The sequence below is a fragment of the Anopheles ziemanni genome, chromosome 2 (assembly GCF_943734765.1).
Source record: "Anopheles ziemanni chromosome 2, idAnoZiCoDA_A2_x.2, whole genome shotgun sequence".
NCBI classification, from domain to species: Eukaryota; Metazoa; Arthropoda; class Insecta; order Diptera; family Culicidae; genus Anopheles; species Anopheles ziemanni.
In genome coordinates, this window is record NC_080705.1 from 23,333,715 (window position 1) to 23,349,624 (window position 15,910).

Here is a 15,910-nt window from a genome sequence, read left to right on the forward strand (position 1 = left end):
TCTAATTTTTCTCACGCGTCGCGACAAGTTAGACAATTACAGTAATTTTTTTTTTTAATCTATTTGGTGAAGCTTCCAGTGTTCGATTTCACGATCCCCATATTCGAATCCAACCTTTTGGGAATTCGATCTCCCACAACTCGTCCCACAAGTTAGTGCGCTGTTACGCGGACCTAGTGGGGAATGGTGATAAAAAAAAGTACGTGAGATTAGAATCGTTTTGCTCCTAGTTCTGACCATCTTTATTATCCCACGCGTATCACCTCGGTCCCATTTTCAACACTTATTACTTGACTTATTTCGTAGTCAAATTCAGTCACATATTTTAGGCAAAGCGTACCGGACACCCTTGGAGTCAGACGGGTTGGCCCCCCCGGGGGTGACCATCCGATCGGTCTTGTCAAGCGCAGGTGCATTGACAAGAAGAATGCACTAAAGCGGCCACACGCAATTGATGTACTCTACCTGCCTCTAAACTTTATTATATGCTACACATATACCGTGTGTCCGTGCTACAAAGCTTCAAACGCGTGATGATGATTGATATTTTTAAAATGAACCTATGTAGAAAATATCTTATCCCTCACACTTATCACGCAACCCGTGTGCATGCTTACGATGGACCATCTTTGGGGTTGCAGTGTGTCCTAAACATGCTCACTGTAGTCCGATGGTCCGGGTTCACACTTAAATGTCAGCATTTCGCTGACGTTGTCTCCCCTCGCGCTTTCTAACCATAGTTTGCCGCTTGTATGCGACTGAGTAGATAGTAGTAGTATTATTATTATTATTATTTAGTGTTTGTCCAGCAATGTTCCCTTTAGAAAAAATGTACTTATTGAGCATCGTGTTCCTTTCGTTCATTCTCAAAATCGCGATGCTATCGAAATGGATCATAAACGATTATGATTATTCTGATCCTTTGATTGGGATGGGTTTGAGTCTGACGGTATGTACTTGTGTGTGTGTGTTTGTGTGAGTGTGTGTGTATGTGTGTTGAGTGTATGTAGGCTAAGGTTACAAGTATAAATATCAGTCGTCTCTACTCCTACAGAGCACTTTTCTGGCTAAGCCAATCGCCTGATCTCAGAGAATCTCGCAACACCGGCAGTACCTTGGGCGCGGTCCGTTCGTCGTCGGTGGCGGTGTGACCGGGGCGAAGTAAGCGTGTACCTTTATGTTGGGAAGATGATTCTGGCGAGAGAAAAAGAGGTGGAAATAAAAGATACGTTAGGAAATGTAGCATAAAATGGAAGGGGCAAGCACGTTCATTGCGGTCTTCAATCAAACCCAGGATAGGTAAAGGTAATGTGAGGCAAGATGCACCGCTTAAGCGAAATTTCGCGCGAAAGCGAAATACTCCAAATTTTCAGAGATCGATTCTTTAGCCTATCTTCTTCAAATTGTTACCAAAACGAATGCTTTTAAGAACACTCTTCTCTAGCCGTCGTTGTAAATTGTGGGGTAAAACGTCCTAAATAGTGGGACAGGAAAATATATGCCACTCAGATGGCCATAACAGAACGTACTTCCGACGCTACTTACCCGTAAACGGCGAATAGCGTTCCTAGAGATAAGTTGGCAGTCGTACAGCTCTATCCGCTGAAGGTTGTGACAGGATATCAGATGTTCCAGAGTGGCGTCGGTGATCAGCGGACAGTTGTCCAGCTCGAGGACGGATAAGCTTTCCGCGGCGCATCCTCCCCCGGCTAGCTGCCGGATGCCTTCGTCCGTTATCAGTTCACAGTGCGATAAAGTCTAGAGACAAAACGAGGGAGCGAGTTAGAACGCGCTCGATCATTTAAATGCACCATGATACTCGTACCAGTTTCTCCAGACTAGGACATCCCATGGCCAAATGCCCTAGGGTGGCATCGGTGATTTGGCTGCACTCCTCCAGATCCATACGCTCCAAATATTTACAGTTCTATTGTGGCATGGAAATCAGTACAAGCAAGGGTTAATGTCATGTATCCAATTACGGACGGGGCAGTGGAAGCCCTTTACCTTTGCCAGCGCCGTGAAGCCGTTGTCCGAAAAGTGCGCACAGCCGGCCACCTCGAGCGTGTTGAGATAGTGATTATTCATGGACAGGGCAAGCAGGGACTGGTCGGTAAGCTCCGTGCACTTGGAAACGCACAGCTGCTTCAGATTGCAGCACTTCTCCGCGATCCTCGATATCGATGCATCCGTTATGCTCTTCGAAGAGAGAAGATGAAAAGAAAGTAGCAGAAGTGAAACAGATTAGCATACCGTGCCATTTGTCGGACAGGACAGCAGCAAAAAGGTGTTACTCACATCACAACTATGTAGATTTAGAACCTCGATGCCGGGACAGTAGAGGGCTAGCGCGATAACGGCTCTATCGTTCACCTGTTTACATCCTGTGTATGGCGCAAGGCAAAAAGTGGAAAGAAGATAGGGAAATGATAAATAAATAGACAAACACATTGTTGACCATCGCTCGCCGCGGGAGGGTAAACAACTCCGCCGGGAACAATCCGTGCTTCCTTAAAGGTGCAAATTACTGTTTGCAATGGGAAAGATTATTCTGTTTTTATGAAAATTATAATCAACAAGATACAGAAGCTTCCGCGACGGGTAACTGTGGTTGGCAAATTTTAAACACTTCAAACACTTTCCAACCTGATAAGCTTAAATAAATGTTCATCTTTTAATTATTTCTCGATAGCGCATGAAACTGCAAGTGGTTCAAGTTAAGTCTGACTCGTACAACATACAATCTTGTATGTTTTTTCTTCATTAGTTTTTTAAGCTTATCTTGTCCCAAACTATTCCGCATTTTCATCATTCAATGGATGGTGTGTATGAGGGCAATTTACGGCTTTGGCAAAAAAGTCGGGAGCTTTCCGTTCGAATAAAATGCTCTTATTAACCATCAATTACGGTTTGCGTACCTTTACTGCTAAACTTTTTAATTTTATTGCATCCCCTCGCCAGAGCCTCCACGCCGTTCTCCGTTATCAGATTGCACCAGGATACGTTGATTTCCGTTAAATTCTACCAAATAAAGAAGCAGACCAACAAAACGTTATATCAGTCAATCTTATTCCGTCTTTGCCAAATGGCTGGTTGGCCTCACCGGACACCCGTCGGAGAGTGCCTTAAGGCTGCTGTCGGAAATCTGCGAGCACGACTCCAGGTTGATAGCGGTCAGCTTGGAGCAGTGCCTGCTGAGCGGCTGTATGGCAACGTCGCTGATCTTCTTGCACTCGGACAGATCGAGGTGTTCGATGTTATGGCAGTGTTGGGCGAGCGTGCGGATCGACTGGCTGCCGACGGACTGGCAGCCGCGCAGCCGCAAATACTTGAGGAACCCGCCGCACCGCAGCGAGATGTTCTCGATTACTGGGCCCTGGAAAGAAACATAGTATAGACGACGCAGCCAGTAAACATTAGCCCGCCGACAGTGGCTTGGATAAAAATCGCTTCGAGACGTACCTCAATATCACGCTGGAAATCGAACAGGTCAATCTTTTGCCAGTTGGATCCATCTAGGGCGAGCATGTTCCAGTATCGAGACACCTGAATGGAGATATCAGCATATCGTTAAAGTAGAACAGAATACCATATGTTTTCCCCCTTCTTGACCCTAGAAGTTCACTTCACCTGTCCACAGCGGCATAAGGAGGTTACGTCGAGGTAAGATAAAATGCGAAGCAAAATTTCCTTTGGTAGTTTCCGTGAGATCTCGTCATCCGGTATCATGCATGATTTCTGCAATAAAAGCAACCGATTTATATAGTTAAACAAAACAAATGGTTGTACTATCACCCATACAATATAAGCATTTTGATAAAAAAAATAAAGCCAACATAAGTCAACCCCTTCTGCTCGTCTATCAGATCAAATGAACTTGATACATTAAATACTGTGGACATTATCACTTTTTTGGTAAAACATTTTAATGTAATCTACACGCTGATTCGGCAGTCCTGACAACAGACGTCCAAATTTGTCAAGTAAATTATTTTAACGTGTATAAAGCCACCTTTATAATAGCGATGACTGCTTAGAGAAGTAGGAATGGTGTTTTAAAGAAAAATTCCTGTTACTATTAAATAATTTGTAACTGATTTCTCCATGGTTGTCAGTTCAAAACTTATCTTTTTTTTAACTTCGCACGACATGAACAACGCACGAATGGCTTTCTAACCATATAAAAGAGCCAAAATATTTAAAAAAAATATGAAACATAACATTTAACAGTTCTATTAACATAGATGTAATTGGGTTTTGGATAAAGGGCTATATAACGATTCTAGTCTGGATGCTAAGTTTACTTGATCAATCTTTACTTATTCTAAAATACACAACAGAAACGAACAAAATATAAGCTTCAACTGATACTAAAGAACAAGAAAAAACCATTTTCCGGTAAAATGACCATTTGTTGCCTCAATGGCTCAAACACTTTGGAACATTTCAAATTACTTCTTCAAGGTAAAAGTAACACCAGTCGCATCTTCATCATCGTCGTTTCGAGAATGGTTGAGGAGTTCGATGGGAAAACCTTTAAAACGAAAATCCGTGTAGCAACCCAATTCAGCGATCAATCTTTGAAATGACAAAAAGCAAGAATACGCTCCGGCTCCTCCACACTGTCAACTGAGTTATAGTGTTATTTTAGCTCCACCGGACTTTCCCAATTTCTATCGATTCTGCTGACAACACGAAGAATGATTTCTTTGTTGTGGCGCCACGTTTAACATTCCTCCCCCCAAGGCGGTTCATGTTGTCGGGGAGTGAAAAAAAGGACACCCCACATCCAGTGTGTCCCGTGGAAACCGGAGACAAGGTGGCCAGGGGGCGTGGAGTCGGCGATAAAAACGGTGAGGCGTAAACGGTTACCCCTCGAGACCCTTGCAAACGGTTGGGTCAAGTAATGGACCGTTGTCGGAGGTCAAGGTTTGTGCAGACGCCTCGAAACGATGGGGATTGGTGTTTCTGCAAGCAGGGAAGAGAAAACGATATCGCGCACGCGGTCCCGAACAAAGCACCCGAAGCAGAGCTCGTCGTTGTCGCTTGCGATGGCGAGGAAAGTTTGGCTTATTACAGTTTCCCGTTCGACCACAGGGAGTCACAAAGTGCCCTAGGTCAGTTCGCCAAGGAGCGACGATATGCTGAGGATAATCGCTGCGCTAACCCGGGTAAGGGAGTGGGTGATGTTGTTTGGGGGGGGGGGGGCGAACATAAGCTAGTCTAGAATTCGTTTCACGGGGTTGCCAACAGATCCTTCATTTCTGTTCGACACGGGAAGGTATTTAGGCTAATGCGACCTTCGAAAAGCAGCACATTTTCACGTGCAAACACAAGGGTGCATAGTATTAAACAGGGCAGTAGTAACGGACATCGGTCACTGGTGTAACTATCGTCCATTCAGACAATATCATTTACGCCCAGACGGTATGAGGGTATTTTGTGTCGCCATGGACAAACTTCTGGTGTGGCGGTTTCAAACCTGCTGCTGCACACGCCGACTATAGACTTCGAGGCTGCGCTGGCTTTGATACTGTTCCTGGTACTGCAGGTAGTGATACTGGCGCTGCTGCTGATAGTACTGGACGTGTTGCTCCTGCTGCTGCTGTTGGGCTCGCACGCCGTTACCATGGTGATGATGGTGATGGTGATGATGATGGTAATGATGCAGGTGGTTATGGCTCGGTTGGTAACGGTTCATCTTTGGTCTTCTTTTGGGGAACACTCGGCGGATTGTCCTTGTCCTAAGTGTATGTCTAAGGATCTTCTAAGCGTTTGACTTTTCTATTCCTTTTCCCGACCTTTCCTTTATGACTGATCGCAGGAGGCACGGAAGGCACACTTTGCTGTCACTTTGGTACGAGTACACTTGTTGAAGTTGGAGATTTTTTTGTGAAACCTTCACTACGCCTATCCTCATGAATAGCCTTAATTCCCTGAGCTCTGTTAACTGGAGGAACTAGTATAAATGGCCAATCTCTTTCGATTCACTGATGAGTCCCGAAGGCAGCTATCCTTTTTGTGTACCAAACGGGATCGTCAGAAAAGCCCTTGCGAAGAGAAACGTGGCACACCGTTCGACTGTGGCAGTGATTCTGGTCTGGTTAGGATCTTCTTTGTCTGCTGCTGGAAGCCCTCTCGGCATCACAAGCGTCCTAAGGCGCGTTTCGTCTTTCCTTTTCCCACACTTCCCGCACACCGCGAGGAACTTCCACTGTTGCTCCCGTTTTCCTTCCGTTCCGTGCAGGATAGAATGCTCGGGTTGGAGTTCACGCGTTGGAGTAAATGCAGCGGCCGAAGAGTCCTGAGACGAAGTGGGTACCAGCAGCAACAGCTCCCGTCGACGAAGGAAGTGATGTGATGAAAGTGCGCTACACAACTGCCCCGATGGCACAAAGAAGGGCGAACATGAAACTGAATCCTTTTCAGCACAACCACCAACACCACACCGTCGGGGACGCTGTTGTGTGAATGCTGAATGAAATATCGCATGGTTTGGTGGGAGAGTCCGTCCAGACTACGTTGTTTGTTTTTCGATGCAGACAGGATCCGTTTTCGGCGTGCAAAAGGAGATCAGCGCTGGTGGCCACCCGAAGCGACGAGTGGACGAACGAATCCGAGCATTAATGCGCACGTTGTTAAAGTAGTCGCACACACACACACACACAAAGAGTCCCGACAACGCCATGAAACATCGCAGCAGCCGAAGAGCTTTCGCCGACCGACAAGTGGCGCGAGTCTTTCTGTATTTCTGCTAACCTTACGGCGTACGCTCCCAGTAGGTTGTGCCACGTCAGTATCGGGCGCCCCCAGCGCAGCTTCGGTTGCTATCGGCAACGGTGAGAAGGACAAAAAAACGGGCCACGGATCCGAGACATACTCGCCGCGAGAATGAAGCCCGTATCGCAACTAGGACAAGGCGTCGTCCTGCCCCGTAGCCGGAATGGGGCTAGCGCTGGCCTCTTTGAAATGCATCGTGAAAAGTTCGCCGTATGCCAGCCAGACGCAACCCACAAACGCTGGTTGAACGGCGAGTAGCAGACAAACATAAAAAAGTGTGTGCATCTCGAAGCGCTACCAACCGAAAGGGATTCACTTGCCAACACCAACCCAGACGGCGGGCAGACACGTCGTCGTCGTCTACCACCATCTCCAGCGTGTCCTTCGGCGGGAGCTCGTTATCAACACGCAAAAGGATGTGCAAGGATAACAAGAGCCCAGACGTGTGAGCGGGAGGTGGTGGGAGGTAAATATCTGCGCACGACACGCCCGACGTGGTTCCGGGAATTAATGCTTCCGGTCGGGAACTCGGGGACACCTCAGGGGAACTATCGCTCCCATTAGCTCCATTAGTTGGACCAAGCTTGAAGCCTGGTTTGCAGTAATAAACGGAAAAAAACAACGTAAAGGATTATTTATAAGTTGATGCATAACTTCTAATCTAAAACGATGCCACATTAAAATTGCAACTTTAAGGTGAAAAATGTGACAAAGCGCTTTGCACGCTGTTGCACAAAATATGTGTTGAAACATCCGTAGACGAAGCCGTCCCTCGATGGAAAAAGTCGATAATGTTAATTTGTGCAAAAGAAAAGCGACGCTAATTTACATAAATCATCCACTGGCTCGGGTGAGAAGTAGGGGGAACATTCTTTGTCTCAGCTAGTCGATATCAATTCGCTGGAGCGACACCGTTCCTTTCTGCGGTAGAACAATATTGACGAAGTAAAAAGGTGAAAAAATATTTATAAAATGAACACACCTTTTTTCTAATGTTTCAAAACGTATTCACAGTTTTCACAAACTTTGTTAAGGAACTGCATGATTTTGGTGTTGTATCGTTTGCCGCAGAAAAGTCCAAAAATGTACATTTTCATATTGGATCGTTTGAGCATGTGGCACAAAATGTACAACTCGCTGTGGTTTATAGTAAATGGTTTAGAATAACATTTTTTACAAACGTTCTAAGTTTTTACTTAAAAGAAACATTCGGGTGCAGCAGCTTTGGCCTTTATCTTTATCATTCCTTCTATCGTTCTCGATCGCAAAATTGCATTCTGCGACGTTGCACTTTGCTGACTTGGCTGACATACTTCTAGAGGCGGCAGATTGTGCCGAGCTTACTTGACCTATTTTTTCTTTTTTTTGCCAGTCTCGATTACTCCCATTTCTTATTCGAAACGCAAGCTGCGAACGATTCTGCGTTATCTGTTGGGGCTCAGATTCATGCCCCTCCACACTAACATGGTCCCACCCCATTTTTTTTTGTTTACTTCCTTTTTATTTTAAGCCACTCATAAAGTCACTATATAAATCTGAAAAAGGGCAACATTTTCTATCAAGAAAACCCATCTTTAAACGTCTTCCAAACAATCTACCATGCTCTTTGCCGCGTGTCTGTCTGTCGGACATATTTTGGTAAGCCGACGCACTTGGTTTGCTGAATCATCCGATGCAGCTTATCAGCGCACGCTAGCTATTAGTGCTTGAGAAGGAAGCAGTGCAAATGGCCGGTCCAAACATGGGTTCTATTTTTGTTTTGGTGGTTTGTTTTTTTCTCATTCTCTGTTGATTTGTTTATAATGAACCGTCTTCTGGAAGGGGCGACTTTTTGACCCACATTTCCACGCGGCCAGAGATAATGAGAGGGCAGGATGTTCCGGACTTTCGTTCGGGTACCGGAAGATGGTGGTACACATGCATATTGCATGATGTTGTACTTTCGTGCACTGCATGTCCTATGCTAGTTGGTACAATAAACCTAGGAGGTAGTAAACAACGTCGTTTAAGGGGGGAACATGTTTTTCATTTTAGTAAAAATGAGTCAAAAATATTACTTAAAATTTGACCCGCTTGCAATGATGTCTTTTCATGTACAATGTTTATTCGTTGTTAAAAAAAATACTGGGGATGAAGTTTATTTATAAGAACTTCTTATTTTCTGTGTTTGAGTAAATAAGTAACTTTTTTCAGAAGTACCTGATTCGAAAACAGCAGTTTTGTTTTGTTTTTTGTTATACTCTAACCCCAATATTGTTTTCCTTAGATTTTTTTATGAACTGTTTTGACGACGTATAATTATTTAAATTATAATTATTTAAATATAATTATAATTTAAATTCAAATTCAAAATCATGTTAGGTTTTCATAGTTCCAGATCAAATTGCACATCATATTGTAGCCATTTGGCATTTGAACCGTAACTAACGTTGAAAGGCCTTCGGAAATAAACTAAGATTTTTTTGGGGCTTGTGGGTTGCACTAAAACAAAACTCTTTCCGGTGCTGTTACTGCAGCTCTAATGGAGCGTAGCTTCAAAACTCAGACATCGCCACAAGAACGAAGGCTAGATCGGTCGAACGGCGCGACCAATCCGCGGAAGCAAATTGCTCGATGGTGAAATCGTTTGCAAGCCATCGCGCAACCCTCTCCACACCCGGATGGCCGTTGTTGTTTGTCCGTTCGCGTACGAGCCGCAGACACCCTACGGCCAACAACACGCTAAATTGATGCGCCCCGGCTAGGCGGCAAGTGCTCCATCGACGTGCGTTCTTCGTTTTGCCGTCGCCGTGTTCCAATGGAATCTTCACCTTCCCTACGCCAAGAGCGTAGAACGTTCAATGCTCGCCTTGACCAGCTTTATGTGTCTTGGCCTGATGGTAGTCGTCCAGTTTCTTTTTCTTCTTCTATTTAATGTGTTATTTCAGTGTGTAAACGATGGGCACCGAGCGATCGCTGGTTTGTACGGGAGGTCCACAAGAAAGAAATACGCGCCGAAGAAGGAACCATCTTCGCAATCGCGACTTTTCGTGTCTTCCGGGTGTGTTGGGAAAAATAATTACACCCCGGAAAAACCATTCTGCACGATATTAATGGCAGATTCTATTTTTGGGATGCTTTTTGATTTTATATAAGATACGAAAACCATTACAGTACATTCTAATAGAACAAAACCTATCGGACAATGTAGCTTATACTCCATTAGAGTCATCAAATGGAACTGATGGGTCCGGTTCATGGCATGTAGTTGAAACAAATCGTTACGTGAATCTCATAGAACATTATTTTCAATCAAAAAAGTTGGGATAGTTTAACAGTTAGTATAGGAAAGGTAATTGACATTTGTCCACATACATTAATTCTAGGGATGTAACTTTTTTAAAGGTTAATTAATAAAATAGAAGTCAAATACATCTATCATTTTCTTGTAAAGATTTGCAATTAGCATTTTAATCAAAATTAACTTTTTCATGTGGGATCATTTAAGAATTGAAATGAGACTGTTTGCATCCTGCATATTTTAGCTAAATGTATAAATTATTCTCCAGATAGAAATCATGTATCCTCACACCGTACACATGAATTTCTATAATTTGTGGATTAATTTTACGTGCTCTACAACTTTGTCAAACTTGTCGATACATAATCCCCCCTGTTAAAAAAACACGAATGGATAATAATCTAATTCAAAACGTTGGAATAGTAAAAACGTTTCCTTCTTAGTTAGGTACATTACAAATATTATTTCCCTTAAATAAAAAACAGGATAGTATCGTAGTATACATCGGTGTACTATTCCTTCCATCTCTACCCACCTCGAATCTGTTCCGGGCCAGCTGACTGTGGCTGTGGTTCATCTTGTCGTTCGTCGGCTCCTTGCCGCCGGGGCCCTTCTCCCGTTCTCCGTTGCGTGCCGTCATCCCTTCGAGTCGAGGGTCGCGTTTGTCGGGTTCGAAATGCTACCGGGCTGCCGGGTACAGTGTTTCCGGTGCGCGTTCGAGCGGATTCGGTGCGCTGGAATGTTGTCTATGGCCCACCCTGCTAACTATCCGCGGATGATGGTACAAAACCTTTTCACACACACGCACACACTTGCTGTTTCCCTTCGCGGGGCCAGAAAACAAAGTGCCTGGTAGTAACTGTCCGAACAGTGCCCCTTATCACATGCCGTTGGTTTATCCTTTTGCGAATTTTCTTTACCAAACCAGCGCTCCAGTAAGCTCGCTAACTACGCACTAGCGCAAACGGCACAGCGCCACCACAAAGAAGCGACCGACGTCACACGCGGGAAGGGTTGGGGTGGATCATAGAGGGTTCGGAGAACGGGTTCAAGGGAATCGTCAGCAGCCACGGAGGGCCACAGGGAATGTGAAGGTGAAGGCTGCTGCTGTTGCTAGCTGATAGGTGGAGAATGGAGCAGTCCCGGTGGCGCGCGGGAGTATCGACAGTTTCGGAGCACTTTTCTTTGTTTGTCGCGGTCCGGACGGTCGATGATGCACGCGCACGCACACGAATGCACCGCCGTGGGGTGCGCTGGAGAAAACACCGCGCTGGGAGTTCAGAATCGGGTTCGAATCACTGGACGCACATATCACACTTTTCTACAGGCAGAAAGCTAGAAAGGATGGAAGACGAACATTGGATTGCTGTGATGAATAGGTTTTTTCCATCCTTCACTCAATCTTTGCGGTAGATGAATTTATCACGGGCAACTATGTTAATTCAAAATTACAATCCTCAGTCATTTGAACGTGGGTTGCCTGGGTTAAGCTGAACACAAAAGTGCACCCTTATCTGTACGCGGTTGGAGATAGTAATTTCGTTCACTGAAACCGTCACAGACACATCGAGCTGCTCACGGCGATATTCATCCGCGGGTCGCGTGAAAAAGGGTCAACGGTGCCGTTCGCTTCCGCCTTTCGTATGGCCCAGCATCGGCAAGGACGTCGTTACACTGCAACACAGTACCACCGCACGGGAAAATCCCGAGGAATATGATGAGAATGACAGTTTAACAGCTGCTGCTTTACTACCGTGGCTGTCACTTTTTACCGTGCGAATGCGATTGAATTCTCGGATCGAAGAAGTTCACAATTTACTCATCTCCTTCCCTTTAGCATCGCAGTGCCCCACAACGCTCAAACATACGCACACACTGTCCGTTTTCAACCAAAGCCGTTCTCGGAAATGGTTGAATTGGACGTACCGCGAGCCTTTTTCGCGATCAACAACCCGCCGTCGCATTGGAATTTTGATTCAATATGGCGACGTTTAGTAATGTTTTTTTTTTCATGCTTCGTCTGTTGTTTTTGTTGTGCTGTGGCTGCTGCGCTTGTTGCTGTGTTGCGTTCCTTTTCTCGCCTCGGTGCTGTAGCTATGTTTTATCCCTTTCGCAGCCAACTAATACTCGCTCGCCTGCTCGCACAACCGGGTAAGACTTCGCGATTGCACGCAAATGTTGCCTGAACCGTGTTGCAGATTGTTTGGTCTTTCCTTTTCACCCCGCGGAGGATGGGGTGGAAGAGCATGAATGAAACCATTATTTTCTCGTATGTTGTTGCTCCTGCTCTTTCTATACACTAATCGCTGTTAAAAAAGGGCTTTACTTCGGCGTAGTGCGTGTGTGCGTACGGAGATGAATAGAAGGACACTGTACACATTTGTAGCACAACTGCATGGATAGAGCAATTCCGAAAGTTGTTTTTGTTTTGTTTTTAGAGAACAAGCAGCACTCATTCAATGGAATTGCAAGAAACCAGAATGTGTGATGGAACATGAAAAACCATTCAATAAATGGCTATTGAATTCCTCAAGGACGAGCATAGAAAACTCTATTGACGATGTCCGATTTTCTGAAATCGATCAATTGAATCGCAATCCACCTTGGCAAGCTTTTACCTATTCATTTCATTTTGTTTACAATTCCTTTTGGCAATTCTTCTGCTACAAAATATGGTTTTTGTGGTTACATTTACAGGAAGAGTTGTCGCAAGGACGAAACGGAATTGTTTTGATAATGTGTGTGAGTTCCACGTGCGTTTACTGGTGAGCGAGAAGGTGACGGCAATCGGTGGGAATGCTCTTCCAGTGCTTATATTATGATCGATCAGCTGTTTCGGGGCAATATTTGGCACCAGGGGAACGCCAATGCCATTCATTGCTACTGACCGTTATCGTTTTGTTGATGCCACGGGCTGGCGCTGGCGCAAAGCCTCGACTCGAAAATTCTGAAATGCTGTCTATTTACTTTATGCTCCTTGAACCGCACTCGTCCGAGTATGTCATGTTATGATTGATGTAGGCAAGTGTTGGGGAAAAAATTGGAGGATTAGCTGCAAAGGACGTGCAAGATTATCGATTTTCCACTCGCTCTAGTCACGCTCACGGTCCTGGGATACTAATTGGATAAAAATTCGTATTCTGTATCGCACATCATAATCAATGCTTTCCTTCGCGCAATCTCCACTCGCCCTGGGTCTACACAACACTACACAAACAGAAAAAATGCCTTCTACGCTGCGTTTCAAAAAGTTAGCACTTTGAAAAGCAATCTGGATTGCGGAACAACAACAATTTATGTAACACGCAAGTGGGAATGCTCCACATCCACATCGCAGGCGTCGATGGTTCTAAATTGTGTAAACTTGTTCACCCACAATGCAGCCTACACTAGTGAAGATATTCACTTTTTTCGTCTCCTCCTTTCTAAAACACTAGGCAATGCAATGTACACAACATCAAACGCACATCGGAGCACCCGCTTTTAGGGGCCGCTATTTATAGTTCATTAAGTTATTACTGGTTAGAATCCTATAAAAGGTCAGAAGGCAGGTGCATACCAATCACTGTTTCTATATCGAACGTGATATTTTCACAATTTATCGCACCACAAGCAACCGGCTCGGTCGCGCAACTGTGTCGAATGTAAAGTTTTACCATCGTTTCTTGTTTTTGAGAGAAAAAACCTGTGTGGGAACGAGATAGCACTTAGGGCGAAAAGGTAAAGCAGGTTGATTTGCAATTTAGGTTAAGAAAACTAATTTGCAAATAAATGTTTAGTTCCTCAACGGATTTTAACAAATGATCCCTCAAACGAATGGTCTATTCAAGACATGTAACTTTGTCTCAAGAATGTTACTATATTTTGACCATCTTTTCTAGTTTTTCTAGTCGTTCTCTGCTAAGCAAGAGAGAACAGTTTTTTGATTGAGAGATGAACCGGGTCACTAACCCATTTGCGTAGTATGCACCAACACACCCACATCCGTGTATAGACACCAACCGGGAATAATCGGTTTACCGGTTCAGGTCATCAAGTTTGACCAGGTCCATGCGTTTCAAGGTCATATTTACCGTTGATTTTTAAGAGCGTATTTCGCCTGAATTTTGGGAGAGAATTCGCCTTTTCGCCACAGGGTCAAGATTTCTTGTTATGAACTGCGCTTTTTCAGGTCGATTCATGTGGGGTGAGTTGACAGATTGGGGTTTTTTAAGCATTCAAATAGAGCAAATATTATAACAAAATGTAATTTCTCTTCTTAAACAAGGTCAACATATTTTGGATAACTCTGTGATGTGGGAAACTCTCAATGTGTAGTTAAATACTATATAACGGAAACAGTTGGGCCAGAAACTCGGTCTTACCTTTCGCGCGGTGGTTACCAGACACGCGGTGAATAGAATTAGCCACTCTCCAAGTCGATGTATTATGCTTCGAAAGGATTCAAAAGAACATCGCAAATTTGAGGTAGCTGCCCCAAAGAAAGCGAAAGTAATTAGTGAAGAATTTCTTTATTTTAAACAAAACGGAAAAACGCCTTCCCGTATTAATTAATTTTTGCTTGTGCTTATCTTGAGCTTGAATGACTTCAACGCGTTACGCACGTTACGGAGAAAGACAGCTAGCAGTTATGAATTTTACCAGAACTGTCAAACGCTCAGTATTCATATCCATTCCGCAAGTGTTGCTCTGGAATTTCTGCGAATTCTAGACGCTAAAAGCCTGTAATTTTGTGCAGTTTCCGGGAGTGCAAAAACACACAAACGTTTAACATAATGGTAAGTGTCTAAATGTAGCTAACTGCAGATTTCACCACTAAACGAATGCTTACAAGACTGATGTTTTGTTTTCTCCTTTGTTAACGCTTCCCTCCATACAACAGAGCAACCTAACCGAGGATCAATTGGTTGGTAAGTAATGCAAAAAACCCACGAATTAAAGCTTTTGTTTTGCGTTGAAGCAACCGGAAACGCAACGGGGTCAGGCGTGAACAGTTTATCTCGACGACGCATTGCCAAATTCGGCCAATTTTTCAACATCCTGTTGGCCCGTGGAATTCCATGGCAGTGACGTCATGATCGGGAACGCTCAGTTGTCATCCGTCGTACGTGCAAAGGTGAAGCAAAAGGCAGGCGGACGACAACGGACGAGGAAGAAAGGAAAGTCGCAACCGATGACAAATCACGATTTTCAACCGTGTACGACTCATCGGTCGCCGGATGCGATAGCGCTGTGGTACCCCTGTGGCATTTTTTTTATTTATCATTCACGGTCCGAAGCACGACAGTTTTATGGCTTTGTGAGCGCCGGCTTTTTTTTACACCAACGTGCGAATGATGCGCCCGGTTTGCAAATGTTTTACTCACATACTAACATTCTGTTAAAGAAATTGATGATTAAGGCTAGGCGAGAACATACTACGCTAAGCTGTTGCAGCAGTCCTCAATTTTTAGTCCTAATGTTATTTATGGACGCCATATGTTCGCTACAGTTTACATTAGAATGTATATTGAATATCCAGTCAATGGCATAAAGTGTCGTTTGATCTTAAGCCAAATCGGTGCACTAATAACAGAAATATTATATTTCAATGTCAAACATTTTATTACAAATTCAAAGTGTCCACTGGAACCGGTTAGTTAAATCAGTTTTAAGAAACTTTAACTCCTGCAAACTCGGAACATTTATAGAACCTTTCCTTACAATGTTTAACTTCGTGACTTTTTAATCACTTTTCAACGCAGCTAGAACAGTTTGTTATCACTGTTTCTTATCTTGTGATATGTTAGCCTGGGTCATACGCGGCGGTATTCTTGCGTTCCTACCCAAAAAGGTTGAAAAAGAGACACC

The 15,910-nt window shown here is 44.2% G+C and overlaps 1 protein-coding gene across 2 annotated transcripts; it reads right to left on the reverse strand.

The window, feature by feature from the left end:
- Positions 1-1,020: 1,020 nt before the first annotated feature.
- LOC131285633 (F-box/LRR-repeat protein 20) lies at positions 1,021-10,728 on the reverse strand. Of its 2 annotated transcripts, none has more exons than XM_058314502.1 (10): positions 10,596-10,728; positions 3,631-3,738; positions 3,463-3,546; positions 3,104-3,376; positions 2,919-3,021; positions 2,299-2,384; positions 2,008-2,199; positions 1,826-1,927; positions 1,546-1,758; positions 1,021-1,194 (listed from the first exon to the last, which is right to left on the reverse strand). In XM_058314502.1, the coding sequence occupies exons 1-10, from the start codon at positions 10,698-10,700 to the stop codon at positions 1,087-1,089; spliced, it is 1,374 nt and encodes a 457-aa protein (XP_058170485.1). In that variant the 5' UTR covers positions 10,701-10,728; the 3' UTR covers positions 1,021-1,086. The 2 variants fall into 2 exon arrangements, with proteins under 2 accessions (XP_058170485.1, XP_058170478.1); XM_058314495.1 differs by lacking the exon at positions 10,596-10,728 and adding an exon at positions 5,483-5,701.
- Between the last annotated feature and the right edge of the window lie 5,182 nt (positions 10,729-15,910).